This window comes from Pteronotus mesoamericanus, unplaced genomic scaffold, assembly GCF_021234165.1.
Source record: "Pteronotus mesoamericanus isolate MK-2021 breed Mesoamerican mustached bat unplaced genomic scaffold, CSHL_Meso_final scaffold_54, whole genome shotgun sequence".
Lineage (NCBI taxonomy): Eukaryota > Metazoa > Chordata > Mammalia > Chiroptera > Mormoopidae > Pteronotus > Pteronotus mesoamericanus.
In genome coordinates, this window is record NW_026555321.1 from 40,519,268 (window position 1) to 40,536,124 (window position 16,857).

Below are 16,857 nucleotides of genomic sequence, written 5' to 3' on the forward strand. Positions count from 1 at the left end.
GTTGGATATAAAATTAATACATGTGTTACGGGTACATCACTGAAATCTGGCATAAACAGAAAAAAAGGTGATAAGCAATCCCCTTAGTCAAAAGTTCTGCTCTTTGAAGATTACTATTAGGTCTGTATTTTATAACCTGTCTAATAAAGGACTTAATCGAGAATGTACCTTTTAAAAAAATACCCAAGTTATAAGGAAAAAAACCCTCTAAAAATCAACAAACGATTTTGAACAGACCTGGCTCCTAAGAGGATATATGGCAAATAAGCACATGAAAACCAGGATTTTAAACCATATGCATACCTCTAAAGTCCTGGTTCCAGAAGGATTTTAGAGTAATTTTCAAGTTTAAAAAGTGGTTTCAGCTCTTTGTTTTGATGTTCTTCCTCTTTGGAAGATCCTGTTTTTCCTGGCTCAGCGTCCTGAGACTGAGCACACACCAGGCACACAAATGCCTTTTCTGACTGATGAATGGACAGGATAAGTAGGTGGACCGAGTCTAGAATGAGAAGGCTCTTGGATGGACTGGCAGGTGGGGCTATCCTGGATCATGGCAAAGTCACCACTGAATGACTTCAAAAGCTGCATTTTTAAAAACTGTCTTAATTAAAGGAAGAATTAAATGAATGGAACCAAGCCCCTCTATTTTCAGTTCTGATTTAGCAGCCAACATTCATACAAAATTTGTGTTAGGAGTAAGACTTAGTGTTTCCTAACATAGAATAAGTTAAAGGTAGCTAAAGAATTATATTAGGACCCTGTAACATGTCAGGGCCTGTTGGTGAGGAAGGCTATGGTGAATACCTATAAAAATGTTTTTGCTCAAGGCTGTCGAGAATAGGCTCAACATGGATGTTTTAAAAAAGGAGATTTTACGTAGAAGGGGAGTCCAGGTCAATATTAGGAGGGAGATAAAGTGAAAAAGTTTGAGTGAACTTGGGGAAAAAGGGCTCTTAACCTAGGGAGGAATTAATGGAAGGGAGGTGCTAGGTGTGGCCAAAACACATTTGTTATAGTATGTCTTGCATGCATGTTTGCCTTAGCTTAAACTAAATGAGCTCAGTAGCCAAAAGGGAGATTTCATTCTATCTCCTACTTCTCCCTACCCCCCAAATCCTTATCCTTTCATTCCTTTAACTGAATGCACATTGAGGAACTTAGGAGAAAGAAAGTAATAAAAGATTTCTTAGACATTTCTGTAGACCTCCATGCGGCTGCCTGCCTGCTACTGAAAGTTCCCAGCACCACGAAGCCCTGGGTATTCTTTCTCTTTTGCCTGGCCAGAGGGTCTTGGCAGCCCCTTAGCATGGAGCACTGTGTGATGAGATGTAGGTGGTGAGGAAACAGTGGCCGAGGTACTCATGGGAGCCAGCCCTGTCCAGGTGGAAGTAGGAGAATTTGATGAAGGGGCCGAGGAAGTTGAAGAAGTGGTGGCTGAAAGCCCCTGCCAAAGCCATCACTGCAAACACTGCGAGTTGTGACAGCTAGATGAGAACAACACCCCTGTGTGTGTGTGCCATGACCCTACCAGCTGCCCTGCCCCCTGTTGGTGAGTTTGAGAAGGTGTGCAGCAATGCCAACAAGACCTTTGACTCGTCCTGCTATTTCTTTGCCACCAAGTGCACCCTGGAGGGCACCAAAAAGAGCCATAAACTCCACCTGGACTACATCAGACCCTGCAAATAAATCCTCTGCCTGGACTCCAAGCTGACTGAATTTCCCCTGCACATGTAGGGCTGGCTCAGGAACATCTTGGTCACTCTATGTGAAAAGGATGAGGGCAACAACCTCCTGACCAAGAAGCAGAGCTGCGGATGAAGAAGAACCACGAGAGCAGAAGTACCTGGAGTCTGGAAACGATGCCATGTTGCTGCCAGGATTTCGAAAAGAACTACAATGTGTACATCTTCCTTGTGCAGTTGGCCAGCTGGACCAGCACCCCACTGACAGGTACCTCTCCCACACTAAGCCCCTCATCCCAATGGAGCACTTGCACCATCCGCTTTTTTGAGATTTGTGACCTGGACAAGTACATCACTCTGCATGAGTGGGCTGGCTGGCTTTGGCATTAAGGAGCAAGATAGCAACAAGGACAAATATCTCGTGATCTAAATTCACACTTCCTTCTGTAGTACTGGATTCTGTGTCTTTAACCTTTCCCTTCCTGTTTCAAACCCGCAATTTTTAAAATGTTTGGATGGTTTGTTGTTTTGCCTGGAGACAAGGTGATAACATAGATTTAAAAAATGAACATATTAATGGTGCTAAAAGTGGAAATTGTAACCCAAGTCATGACATCTTAGTTATAGGTTGGCCTCTTGCTCACCCCCTAATGGTCCCATTTTTTTCTCTGGTCATTTGAAGCTCTGGCCATTGTCTTAGTGAAAAATATGTGGGAACTTTGATCTGCTCACATCTGCCTTTCAACAACTATAGCATCTCAGATTTGCTCTCTGTTTCTCTGTTTCAAACTAATGCTTACTAAGTGAGACTTTCCTGTCAATTTTATGTCAGGGTATTGGCTGCAGGTGGGTTCTTTCCCATGTCGCCTGAAGGTGGGCAAAGGGAAGTAACAGACATGTGAGGTTGGCAAGGATGCTTCTGGGACTACAGGACTAGTGGGAGAAATTTCTGGAAAATCTCCCAACCAGACAGCAGATACTAGTCATGTTTGCCTGGGGCTGAACTGAAAGAACACGAGACTGTGTTACGAAAGCATGTAAGCTCTCACTTAAACCCAGTTCCTCACCATTTTCCCCATCATCTACCAGGGCTTTTTTTTTTTTTCTTTTCACCTTAGGCTATTTGCTCAAATGTTTGGGAGCAGGGGGCCAACAGTCTGCTAGAATCCACGAAGCCTTGGGGATTGATGGGATGTAGCTTTGGATCACGACATATCCTATAGGACTTCTCCTCTCCTGTCTTTTGGAGAGGCAGAACTGGGAAGCTGTTTCAGCCAGGAAAGCCAAAATCAAGAATGAGGTGTAGAAAGTTGTAAAACAGAAAAAGTGGAGTTGGTGAATTGGTTTTGTTTTCTGAGTTTTGGGGGGTTTTTGTCTGTTTTGGGTGGCTGCTGTGAGGATTCTTTCCCTAGGTTTCTAGAATGTTCCTCCTTTTCTCCCCTCCCCCCTTTTCCTTCTATTAATCAAAAGAAACTTCAAAGTCAATGGGATGGTCAGATCTAATAGGCTGAGAACTTGTTGCCCTCCAAGTATTTCATGAGAAAGCTGCTTACGAATCATGCAGACTTTCGCCATGATGTGGAGAGTTTGACAGATCTTTCAAACTAAAGGTAACGACTTAAAAAAACAAAAGGTTTCCCAATTGGAGAAGTGAAATGAATTATTCAGGTGGCAAGCAAATGTGTGGTAATCATTTTGTAAGACATCCTTGAGTAAGAAATTGAAGACTGGATTGAGAAAATTGATTATTAAATTTCCCACTGGGTTGTACATATATGTCTATAAAACATTTTGTGAGGAATTTTAGGAATTTTCAAGGATAATTTTGACTTGTGCTGAATAATTTGTAATGCCACTAAAATTTGAATCCAGATTTGATTACATCAGACTTAAGGAAACAGATCACAGAAATCTAAGACTGATACAGTACCAATGTTGAGAATTTCTTACAAGAAGTTCAAAGAGCCCATGTGATTTTCTTTTCCCTTTTGACCTCTAAAATAATATTTCTAGAAATAGAAGACTTGTTAAATCACTTACCTGAAGATAGTGCTCCTTTTGAAGTTGTTCTTTTAGACTCAAATAAATATAATGGGTTTTTAAAAATCTGCTTAAAATATGTAGAAGTACCTGAGATGCTAAGATTTTTTTCTTTTTGCATGAGTATTTCCTTTGATGAAAGCAGTCTGTTGCAAACTATGAGCTTTTGTCTTTGTTTCTGGTAAAAAGAGGACAGACAGTAACATTTTGAGATATATTGCCACTGTGTTCTGTCAGACTACTTAAAATTGTGTCATGTGGTTATTTCACATAACAAAATGTTGCATTTCAGGACAATTTGAATAGAATACACTCTTTTCTTTTTGTTAGAGCATATTAAACTCCAGTAAATTAAAGCAACAACAAATTTTTATGGTAGTCTCTTTTATTTTTGGCTTTCTTATAAGTCAAGGACTTAATCTGGACACAATATATTTTTCTTATTGAAATGTCATAGATTGTGATAGGGTTATAGTAGCAGAAATGGAAAAGAAGAAGGATATTCTAGAAAGAGATATTATTATTCAACAGAAAATTGGGCTCTTATCCTCCTGGCTCCGGGTCCAAAAGCAATGGTTTTTGTACTTTGAAGCCAAATGTAAAACAATATTCATCTATTTTAAATTATCAGTATAACTCCTTTCAAAATGTAAATGAGACTATATTAGGATAGAATTTTAGAAATCCTATAATTGTTTTGGAGAAAGAATTTTCTATTTTTCATTAGAGAATTTCCTTTCCTTATAAAGAGCAGGGCAAAAGTAGGATTACAGTTATAAAGAAGATGTGGTATATATACTGATGGACATTTAGGTTGCTTGAATATCTTGGCTATTGTAAATAATGCAGCAATGAACATAGCAATGCATGTATCTTTTTGAATTAGTGTTTTGGGTTTCTTCAGATAAATACCTAGAAGTGAATTTTGAGTCATAAGGTAGTTCTGTTATTAATTTTTTGAGGGACCTCCCTACTTTTTCATAGTGGCTTCACCAGTTTGCAATTTTACTAACAGTACCTGAGGATTCCCTTTTCCCAGCATGCTAACATTTGTTGTTTGTTGATTCATTCATGAATGATAGCCATTCTGACAGGTGTGAATTTAGAAGTTTTAATCTTAAAAGTATTCTGAAACTATTTGAAAAGACTAGAGTATACCAGGTATTCCACATTTACTTTTGTGAACCTTTTCATTGAATGCATTTAGTAAGTGTGATTCTTCATAATTTCTTATAACTTTTTAGAAATTTCCTAATTATTTGTATTTCTCATATTCCCCATGCTAGTTATTTAAATGTATATGGAATCAATACAGAATGCAGTTTTGTTAATTTTTATGATGCTTATTCTGTTTGTGGTGACTTAAAAATCATGTTTGATTGTCCTTTAAAATTTTACATGTGAGAACAATTGGAAAAATTCTTAGCAATTTTTATTTGTCATGATTAGGGTGAGGAACATGACAGATGGGCAATGCATTTTGACTCATTAAAAAGATATCCTGGGTCTCAGTCTCAACTGTCCTCTCGGTCATCACACAAACAACCAGAGTACTTCTGTGTCTCTCCGGACACTCAGGAGCTGGCTGATATCAGCAGTGTTTATACACCTACAACTGGAAGCCAGGTTGAACCTTCAGAAGAGGAGCATATAGCAAAACCTGTTAGAGGCATGGCAACGGCAAACAGTCAAAAAACAAAGTAAGTGTGTACTTCAGTACTGATGTTTTTAAAAGTCTGTGTGCTTTATTAGGACTGTTGCCATATTTATAATGTATCTTAACTGATTTCAGTTTTGGTATTTTTCTTTAAAGTAGAAATAATTAGTAGACATAATCCAAACAAAATGATTTCGTACCTTGTTAAACACATATTTTGGTGGTTTTAAATAGGTAATGTATCTCTTTGGCAGCTTTCTTCGTTCTATGACTGCTCTCTTGGACCCAGCTCAGATTGAGGAACGAGACAGGCGGCGACAAAAACAGTTAGAACATCAGGTATTGCATTGTAAAGTATTGTTATTTTGCCTTATTTATGGGCAGTAGATGCCTAAGTAAATATAAATAAAATTAAAGCATAAACTTATAGCATAGGCCCTGTTCAGTCCATTGGTGAATCTAATTTGTACTTCAGCTGTCATTATATTAAAGTTATACTCATACTGAGAATCAGACAGTATCTTATAGTGCAGCCACCTGCCTTCCAAAAGAGATTTTTAATGTATAGGTTGTATATGTGAAATAACACTAAAATTACGTTAGTATTGGATACTTTTTTCATTAGTTTAATTCTCCTGAATCCTGTCAGGATGAGAATTACTTTCTGTATACTGATAAACTTATTTTAGAAACACCAAAACAAATGCATCCTGAGTTGTTTTTTTTTTTAATTTGTGACAATAATTATGTGATTGTTTTCAACTAGAAAGCCATCACTGCTCAGGTGGAAGAAAAGCGTAGGAAGAAGCAGCTGCAAGAAGAGCAGAGAAAGAAGGAAGAACAAGAAGAGGAGCTTCGTTTAGCACAGGAACGAGAAGAGATGCAGAAACAGTATGAAGAAGACATACTTAAGCAAAAACGAAAGGAAGTAGGTATCTATATTTTAACCATAACATTTTAGAGTAAAAATGGATGTTCTTAAAAATTGTGAAGCTCTATGAAGAAATATTAAAGCTTTGCATAAAGAAAGTTATGAAGGTTAAGGAGGAATCTGGAGGTTTTCTTTCAAATGATTAGATCACAAATGCTGTATTGCTGAAATGCTTTTTTCTCTGCTAAAGAGGAAGTCAAGATGAGTTATTACAGCACAAAACAGAAGTTATCTATGATCTTGGTTTTGAAATGTTCTCTAAGCAATAATTATTTATATTAATAAATGTTTTAGAAATGTTAAGAAAAATGATCGACCTTTCTGTCTGTATCCTCTTGTGAATAGAAGTATATATTTGCAGAGTTATTGGCTGGGATTGATAATACAATTTGTTGCTGTGTTAGAGGTTTCCTCTGTGCTAAGTAAAGGTCTTTTAAAAAGAGTAGATATTTGAGTGATTAGGAGCATACCTAATAGGGGTGTCCAACCTTTCGGTGCCTCTGGGCCACACTGGAAGAAAAAGAGTTGTTTTGGGCCACACATTAAATATATTGCAACATGTAATCACAAAAAGTTTCAAAATGTTTTAAGTAAATTTACAATTTTGTGTTGGGCTGCATTCATAGCTATACTGGACTACATGCAACCCTCGGGCTGTGGGTTGGACACCCCTGGCATAAGACGTACAGACAACATAGTTTATGTTGGTGTCAAGCTGAACTGACAAAGAACAACTCATACAATCACATCAGTTGCCAAAGATTCTTGAGGTTTACAAAGTAGAACATAGTGCACTTCCCCTGGAGTTAGGAGGTGGGACTGAGAGCTTTCATTTTATTGCCTTTTCCATTGCAGCCTTTACTCCAAAATTAGCTGATGAAAGGGCACATGGTCTGGGTTTTGATTTCATTATATTGAGTAGGCTGAGCCAACTACTCCTATGAAATAACTATATACATGAAAAAAGATCAAAGTATCATTTGTTTGAATTGTAATAAATGTCCACAGACCTTGTGTTTTATCTCTTAATAATCTATTTTTAATCTTAATAGAATTCTGATGGAATGGACAATTGGTTTAGAAACTTTGAAAGCTTTATAGTATAAACTTGAATGTAAAAGTGTTTTTATATATGTGGTCTAATGCAGCTGTAAAAAAGATTAGACTTCTAGTCAAAATGCTGAAGTAGGTAAACACTGTGCTCATCTCCTCCCATGATTACATCCAAATTACACCTAAACTACAGAACAACCATCATCAATAACTGCCTGAAGTCTAGCTGAACAGAAGTCCTATAACGAAGGACATACAGAAGAAGCCAGGTGGAGACTATTAGGAGGGGCAAAGACATAGAATAGGATGCTCCCATGCCTACATTTGGTGGTTAAAAATTGGGAGGGATATCTCGGTTGTGGAGGTTCCCATAGAAGCAGGGATTCCCAGCCCCACACCAGGCTTTCAGCCCACAGTTCCATTGCCAGGAAGAAGCCCCCATAACTTTTACTGTGAAACCAGCAGATACTGTGGTCTGAGACGGAATGAGATGGAGGTTTTCTGGAGTTGCAGGGCCCATTCATAGATTTACTCACTGACAGACTCACTCACTGTAATCTCCCGCCTTGGGGCAGCAGCTTGAAAAGTGCCAGGGTAGAACTGAATTGTCTGAGTTTGGGACAAGGGCTGGAGAGACAGCTTTCCTCCCAGACAGAATTGCTGGAAGAAGCTGTTGTTCCTTTGTTGTGCCCTAACCACACCCAGCCTGCAGGCTTAAATGGGTGCCAGATCTGAACCTCCATCAACCTAACACCATTCACCCTGCCTGGTGAGTCTCTGATACCCTGCCCCACCCAGCTTTTGGGCTCACCCAAGTTGCTTCCAGTGCCTTTTCCATGCCAATGACCTGTCTTGGCTTGTGCTATGGACTTTCCTAAAATCTCTCAAGGGTTCACAAACCCCATACAAGCAGCATCTGGTCTTGATGTGTTCTGTACCTTTTGCTAGGCAGCCCCAAGTGCAGGACTAGCAGCAGCCTACCTCATTTTGCAGCTTAGCCTCTCCCTTGCACCTCCATGCCTAGCACAAGTTGCAGCCATCTTCTACAGAGTGTCCCTGGGCAGGGCACTGGCAGTCGCTGACCTTGGCCTGAACTGGAGGCCCCAGAACTAACACTCACAGTGGCCAGCTTCAGACTACACCAGAGCATCACTCAACCACCTCTACAAACTACACACCTAAGGGCAGACTCTGGAGGCACCAGAGCCCCACTAAAGAGAATCTGGCTTCATGGGGTCAACACCTACACAATAGTTCTTCTGCTATAGACACGGCCAGTCCTCACAACTGACCAGTGAGGGTCAGTCCCACCAATTGATGAGCCAACAGCAATAAAGGCTCAAGTACAACAGGAAAGCACACATTACTTACCCAGGAGACACACCTGGAGTACCTGGCTCAGGTGACCAGGTAGATTGAGCCACTGGGCCTCATAGGACCTTTACGACATACAGCCACACTGCCAAGACTGGGAGATGTGGCCACTTTATATAATACGTAGAAACAAACACAGGGAGGCAGCCAAAATGAGACAAAAAACATGTCCCAAATGAAAGAATAGAACAAAACTACAGAAAAAGAAGTAAACTAAATGGAGACATGTAATCTATCAGATGCAGAGTCCAAAATGCTGGTTATAAGGATGCTCAATGAAATTTGGAGAAGAACAGATAATCTCAGTGAGAACTCCAACAAAAAGATAGGAAACTTGAAAATAAAGATAGAACACATAAAAAAGAACTATTCAGAAGTAAAGAATCCAATAACTGAAATAAATAATATATTAGAGGTAATCAACAGTAGATCAGGTGAAGGAGATAAAGCAGAGGATTAAATCGATGATTTGCATGACAAGGTAGCAGAAAACACCCAGTCAGAACAGCATAAAGAAAAAAGAATCCAAAAAAATGAAGCCAGTTTAAGGGACCTTTGGGACAACTTCAGGTGTAGTAGCATTTGTATCATAGGGGTGTCAGAACCAAAGGAGAAAGGAAGAAATTGAAAACTAATTTGAAGATATAATGATGGAAAACTTCTATAATCTGGTGAAGGATATGGACTCACATGCCTAGGAAGCACAGGAGTCCTAAACAAGAATGAACTTAAACCCATACTAAGATACATCATAATTAAAATGTGAAAGGATAAATACAAAGAGATTTTTAAAAGCATCAACACAAAATCAGTTACCTACGAGGGAACTCACATAAGCCTGTCAGCTGATTTCTCAGCAAAAACTTGCAGGCCAGAAGGGATTGGCATGAAATATTCAAAGTGGTGAAAAGCAAGGACCTACAACCAAGAATACTCTACCCAGCAAAACTGTCATTTAGAGTCAAAGGACAGATAAGGAGCTTCCCAGACAAAAAACTAAAGGAATTCATCATCAAACCAGTATTATAAGAAATGTCCAAGGGACTTCATTAAAAATAAGGAAAATACAAATACCAAAAATATGAATAATAAAATGTTCGTAACTACATATCTGCCAATAATTACTTCAAATGTAAAAGATTAAACGCCCCAGTAGAAAGACATAGGGTGGCTAAATGGAAAAGAAAACAAGACCCATACATATATTACCTGCAAGAGACCTACTTCAAATCAAAGACACAGACTGAGAGTAAATGGGTAGAAAAAGATATTTCATGCACTGGAAAAAACAAAAAAAGCTGGGGTAGCAATACTTATATCAGACAAAATAGGCTATAAAATAAAGCCTGAACTAAGAGACAAAGAAGGACTCAGCGATTCCATATCTGGGTATTAATCTGAAGAAACTCCAAACATTAATTGAAAAAGTCATATACATCTCTATTCATTGTAGCATTATTTACAGTAGCCAAGATAAGGAAGCAGCCTAAGTGTCCATCGATAGATAAATGTTTAAAAAAGAGGTGGTATGTATATACAATGGAATATTACTTAGCCACAAGAAAGAATGGAATCTTGCCATTTGTGACAACATGGATGGACCTAGAGGGAATTATGTTAAATGAATGAGTCAGAGAAAGACAAATACCACATGATTTCACTTACATGTGGAATTTAAAGAACAAAATAAATGAACAAACAGAACAAAAAGCGATTCACAGATACAGAGATCATTTGGTTGATTTGTCAGATGGGGGAGGGCTGGGTGAAAAAGGGGAAGGGATTAAGATGTCCACATTGACAGTTAGAAAAAGTCACAGGGATGTAAAGTACAACATAGGGACTATGGTCAGTCATATTGTAATAACTATGTGTGGTGTCGGATGAGTTCTAGACTTATTGGGATGATCACTTTTTAAGTTGTATATCTGTGTAATCACTCTGTTTTACTTGAAACTGATACATTGTATATCAACTGTAATTGAAAAATTTTTTTAAATTATTTAAAACATTAAAATCTTGTAAATCAACAACAAAACTACAGAAACCTAATAAAAGAATGAACAAAAGACTGGAACAGGTCATTCACAATTCTACAAAAGGAGAAGAGTCAATGAATACTTAGGAAGAAACTCAATCTCATTAATCATCAGTGAAATGTAAATTAAAACTACAATGAAGTGCCATTTTATATCCACCAGAATGGCTAAAATTAGAAAGAGTGATATTGCCACCCTGGCAAGTGTGGCTCAGTGGATTGAATGCTCACCTGCAAACCAAAAGGTCACTGGTTCAATTCCCAGTCAGGGCATATGCCTGGGTTGTGCGCCAAGTCCCCAGTAGGGGGCACTTGAAAGGCAACCACATACTGAAGTTTCTCTCCCTCTCTTCCTCCCTCCTTTTCCCTCTCTCTAAAAATAAATAAACAAAATATGTTTTTAGAAAAGGAAGAATACTCATTTTAAAAAATAAAAATAAAAAAACTGATATTGCTTTTAAAAAATAAGAAATTAAAATGTAGGCTTCAGAAGGGAAGGAATTTGCCATGTTGACTGTTCTACTCCCAGTATCTTGAATATAGCCTGGCACATAGTAGGAGCTAAGAATATATCTACTGAGAGAGAATAGTCAAGTTTGTATGTGTTTGGTAATTTATTTAATAAATTTTTGTACTTTATTATTGATAGGAAATTATAACTCTCAAGACAAATGAGCTGTTCCAGGCGATGCAGAGAGCACAGGAGCTGGCACAGAGACTAAAACAAGAACAGAGAATTCGAGAACTGGCTCAAAAGGGACATGACACTTCTAGATTGATTAAAAATCTTGGCGGTAAGCACCTAACTAGAATTTTATTTATAATATTTTTTGTAGTTGATTATAAATAATTGACTATTTTAAGTACCTTTGACACCCCTATTAACTAAATATTTTTTATGGAATTTTAGACCTTGAACTAATAATGTATCTTTATAATGCATTTATGGGGAGAAGATTGCCTTAAAGAGTACAACTAAATAGTGTTAACACTTTTCAGTATGTTTTCACATAATTTTCTTGTTTTGCTCACAATAGGTAAAATAAGTACTTTTGTACCCATTTTTATGGAGACATCTCTTAAGTGGTCTCCCTGTATTCAATAAGGGATAAGAATGCATGTAATTTTTTGCAAGAAATGTTAGGCTAACCCTTGTACATTTTTTTGCATTGTTCATATTGATTAGTTAACAGTCTCGTTCATATTTAGTTTCTGCTACTCAAAATTTCTCTTACTATTCCTCAACTGTCATCTTATCAAATTATTTATTTCTCTTGCCAGTTGATTCAGTAAAAGTAGAATTTAATGAATCTGCTAACAACATTTCAAATTCAGAACAACGTTTGGATAAAGTCAGTGATAAAGTGAATACATGTGTCAGTTCTATGAACTCTTCTAAGAAGGACACTGGTGTGCAAACAGGTATTTGTTTTGAAATTGTTATTTGGTTTAAAATTTACTTAAAGTCAGAATTGGAGCCAAGTTCAATTAATTTAAAGTTTAAAAATTAAAGGAATTGAAGATTTTAGAAAGTTAAAAAGTAAAAGGATGTCTCGGTTTTTTAATTCTCTATAACAACTTTATTGAGATATAATTCACATAATATGAAATTAACCCTTCTTACAATTCAGTGTTTTTTTAAAGATTTCAGTTTAGTTTTTATATTCAGAGTTGTACAACCATGATTACAATGAATTTTAGAATATTTTTATTATTCCAAAAAGAAATCCAGTACCCATCAAGAGTCACTCTCCATTTTCTCCCTCCTCTCCATTCCTAGGCAGCCACTAATCTATCTTCTGTCTATAGATTTGCCTATTCCAGATATTTCATATCATTGGAATCATACCTATAGTGTGGTCTATTGTGTCTGGATTTTTTTTACTTAGCACAGTGTTTTAAGGTTCATCCACGTTGTATCATGTATTAGTAATTCATTTTTATCACTGAATAATATTCATTTTATGGATATCCCACAATTTGTTTATTCCTTCATCATTTAATGGGCATCTGGGTTTCTTCTACTTTTTGGCTATTATGAGTATGCTGGTATAAAAATTCATGTGCAAGTTATTGTGTAGACAGAAATTTTCAGGTCTCTTGGCAGAGATGAGTAGCATTGCTAAGCCATATAGTAACTGTATGTTTAGCATTTAGGGGAACTACCAAACTAATTTGCAAAGCAGCTTTACCATTTTATATTTCCACACACAATGTTTGAGGTTTCTCATTACTCTATATCCTTGTTCACAATTATAATTCTTAAGGTTGTAAAGTGGTTTCTCAATATGGTTTGATTTGCATTTCCCCTGTGACTAATGATGTTGAGCATATTTTTATATGCTCATTTAAAATTTCTACATAGGTAATAAGGTAATATCCATATTGGATCCCATTATCATAGGTCTTTATGCTTACTGTGAACTCTTTCAGGCCTCCACCTATCTGTCTCAGAAATCTTTCCTTTTTTTTTTTTTAACAACTTCCAGGCAATCTCTTTACCCTTTCTTTTTCTTTTTATTTTTTTTATTAAAGGTATAACTTGCATGTAACATTGGTTTCAGGTGTATAATATCATGATTTAGTATTTGTATATATTTCAAAATGATTACCACAAGAAGTCTAGTTATCATTTATCACCATACAGAGTTACAAATTTTTTTATTGTATTTTTTTATTTTTAAGTCATGTTAATTCTATTACAGTTGTCTCAGTTTATCCCCCTCATCCCTCCTCCACCCATCGCACCCCGCCCTCCTCTCCCACAGTCAATTCCCACTCTTTTGTCCACGTCCATGAGTCATTCATACATGTTCTTCGTTTAGTTCCTTCTTCTTTCCACTATTGTCCTCCTTCCCTATCCCCTCTGGTCACTTTCAGTCTGCTTGATGTTTCCCTGGCTGTGGTTTATTTTGTTTGTTAGTTTATTCTGTTGAATAGAGTTCACTTATAAACGAAAGAAGTGAAAAGAGAAAAGAGAAAATAAGGCTTATTCAACATATAAGGTGCATGGATCACTATTATTTGACATAAAACAAATATAGAGCCCTGTTTCACACATTATACAACAAATATTCAGGTGAGTTAAAATCAATATGTAAAATCTAAGGAGTTTTAGGAGAAAATACAAAATAATATTTTTCTTAACCTGTAGTAACATATTCAAACCCAGAAGCTATAAAGTAAGATATTGACAATATGACTATATTAAACATTTAAGACTACACAGTAGTAGTCATGTAAAAAAAGTTAAGGGGCAAGTAATAGAATAGGAAAGTATTTGCAACACATCTATAAAAGGATTAATAGTTTTGTTTCTTTTTGGGGGGGAAAAAATTCTACAAATATTTAATCAAAAAATGGATAAAGAACACCAAAAAGTCATGTAAAGCTTTTTTTAAAAAATAATAGTAATAGGCAAGAAATATACAAAAACAGGTTTAGTTTCAACAAATAATAAAGGAACAATTAAAATAACACATCATTGTCTCAATTAGATTAATAAGTATTAAAAATATTGGTAATATCAAGTATGGCAACTGTGAAAGAAACTGGGTATTCATAAACTCTTTTTCTTCATCTTCTTAAAGTAGTCCCTTTAGCATATTTTGCAGTGCTCGTTTGGTGGAGGTGTATTCTTTTAGCCTTCTTTTGTCTGGGAAACTCCTTATTTGCCTTCCATTTTAATGGAGAGCCTTGCTGGGTCGAGCAGTCTTGGTTGCAGGCCTTTGCTTTTCATTCCTTGGAATATTTCTTGCCACTCCCTTCTGGCTTGCAGTGTTTCTGTCGAGAAGTCAGCTGCTAGCCTTATCAGGGTTCTCTTATATGTTAGTACCTGTTTCTCCCTTGCTTCCTTTAGGATTCCCTGTTTGTCTTTGATATTTGTCATTTTAATGATGATGTGTCTTGGAGTGGGCCTCATTGTGTTCCTCTTGAATGGGACCCTCTGTGCTACCTGGACTTGTGTGACTTTTTCTCTCCTCCAATGAGGGAAGTTTTCCATCATTACCTTTTCAAACAGGTTCTCTATCCCTTCTTCATTCTCTTCTCCTTGTATCCCTATTATACGGATATTACTACATTTCAGGTTGTCCTGCATTTCTCTAAATGCCTCATCATTCTTTCTGAGTGTTTTTTCATTTTCTTGCTCTTTCTGGGAGCTTTTTTCTACCTTGCCCTCCAGCTCGCTGATTCGATCGTCAGTTTCATCCAGCCTGCTTTTGATTCCTTCTACTGTGTTCTTCAATTCAGAAATTGTATTCTTCATTTCCTCTTGTCTCTTATTGATAGTTTCTATGTCCTTTTTCATGCTGATACAGTTTTCAGTAAGTTCCTCATAGTTTCCCTGTAGTTTTTGGTAATTCTCTCTGAGCTCACTGAGCTCATTGAGGTTCCTTAGAACCATTGTTTGGAACTCAATATCTGATAGTTTACTTGCCTTTGTTTCATTTAGTTCTTTTTGTGGGGATTCCTCCTTTCCCTTCGAGTGGGCCGTATTTCTCTGTCTTCCCATGATTTGTGAGACTCTTCTTTTTTGCTTCTGCTTCTTAAATTGATCTGTCTTGATTTCCTCACTTTGTGGTGTGAACTTCTATGGTAGGAGACTGCTGTTTTTTACTTTCTGGATCTGCCTCTGATGATGTCAGATGTTGACCCTGTCTGACTTTAGGCACTCTTTTCGAGACTTCCAGGAACCTGCTATCTGTGGCTGTCTCCTTCAGCTGTTAATCTGGTCACTCTGCACTCAGCAGGCCTGCTTAGAGACAGCACAGGGAGGGGCTGAGTCCCTCCTGGGGGAGGGCTTATTGGGTCCTCTCATGCTGCTAGCAGCCGCTCAGGGGTGTGGTCTGCCTGAGCCAAATGGCTGCTGCAATATGGGGGAGGAGTCAGCACCAGGATCTCCCTGGCTACTCTCTCCGTTCTTTCCTCAAAGCCTCCATCCCGAGTCTGTCCTTAAGTGTGTCTAGACCACTCTGCACCCCCTTTAGTCGGGAATTCTACCATGTGTGGCTGCAACTCTGTACTCAGCTGTCAGGTTTTGGCACTATCAGGCCTAGGCCAAGCCTCCTGGGGGCAGGGCTCTAGAGGCCTCTCATGCTATTGCTGCTCAGGTGAGTGGTCTTCCTGAGCAAGATGTTTGCTGCCACATGGGGGAGGAGTCAGCACTGGGATCCCGCCAGCTACTCTCTCCGTTCTCTCCCCAAAGCTTCCTTCCCCCGTCTCTCCTCAGGCATCTCCAGCCCACTCTGCCTCCGCCTTTGCTGGAAATCAGGGTAAGTGGCTGCAAACAAAAATTTATGCCTTGGCCATTTAAAGGGCTATTTGCGTCTCCAGCCACTTGTCTCTAGCAGAGAGCAACCCTGCCGCTTTTCACAGCTGGCTGTTTTCTGTGTACTTTTTGAGCTCTGGTACTGTAGGCTGGAGATCATGCTTATGGTTTAGACCCCTCTCCTCTCAGGGGGATCCAAATAGCATTTCAATATCCTTCTGGTTCTGCCTCCCGTGGGCACCCTGCTCGATTTCTCAAGTCTCTACCTCACTCCTTAACGGTTAGTTTGTGCTAAAGCTGATTCTTCTGTCTGTCCAATGTTAAAAGGCTCCTCTCTCACTTCTGTTCAGTTGTTTGTTTCAAGTGATTTCTCCACAATTTAGTTGTAATTCCAGGTTGGTCCCCGGAGGAGGTCAGTGTGACTTCCACTCCTCCGCTATCTTGATTCTCCCCCAATTTTTTTTTCTTTTGATGAGAACTTTTAAGAATTACTCTCTTACCAACTTACTAATACTCAATACAGTACCTTATTTTTTTTCAAACGTCACCCAATTTTATTGATTTCAGAGGGAGAAGAGAGAAAGAGAAAACATCCCTGTGAGAGAAACATCAATTCATTGCTTCCCATATGCGCTCTTACTGGAAATAGAACCTACAACCTACCTATGTGCTCTGATAGTGGATGAGCCCACAACTCTTTGGTGTATGGGATGACACTCCAACCAACTGAGCCACCGGGCCAGGAAATAACAGTATTATTAATTAATATAGTCAACCCTTGAACAACATGGGTTTGAACTACACTGGTCCAAT

General features: G+C 38.0%; 1 protein-coding gene and 1 pseudogene across 1 annotated transcript in view; both read left to right on the forward strand.

The window, feature by feature from the left end:
• The window catches only part of CCDC66 (coiled-coil domain containing 66), a 61,008-nt gene that overhangs the window by 20,954 nt on the left and 23,197 nt on the right, over window positions 1-16,857 (forward strand). The window contains exons 8-12 of the mRNA XM_054595107.1: window positions 5,172-5,422; window positions 5,634-5,718; window positions 6,146-6,307; window positions 11,425-11,569; window positions 12,057-12,197. Of these exons, the coding sequence (XP_054451082.1) occupies window positions 5,172-5,422; window positions 5,634-5,718; window positions 6,146-6,307; window positions 11,425-11,569; window positions 12,057-12,197 (784 nt within the window). The remainder of the gene's footprint in view (window positions 1-5,171; window positions 5,423-5,633; window positions 5,719-6,145; window positions 6,308-11,424; window positions 11,570-12,056; window positions 12,198-16,857) is intronic.
• On the forward strand, window positions 1,142-2,237 carry LOC129088463 (SPARC-like; annotated as a pseudogene).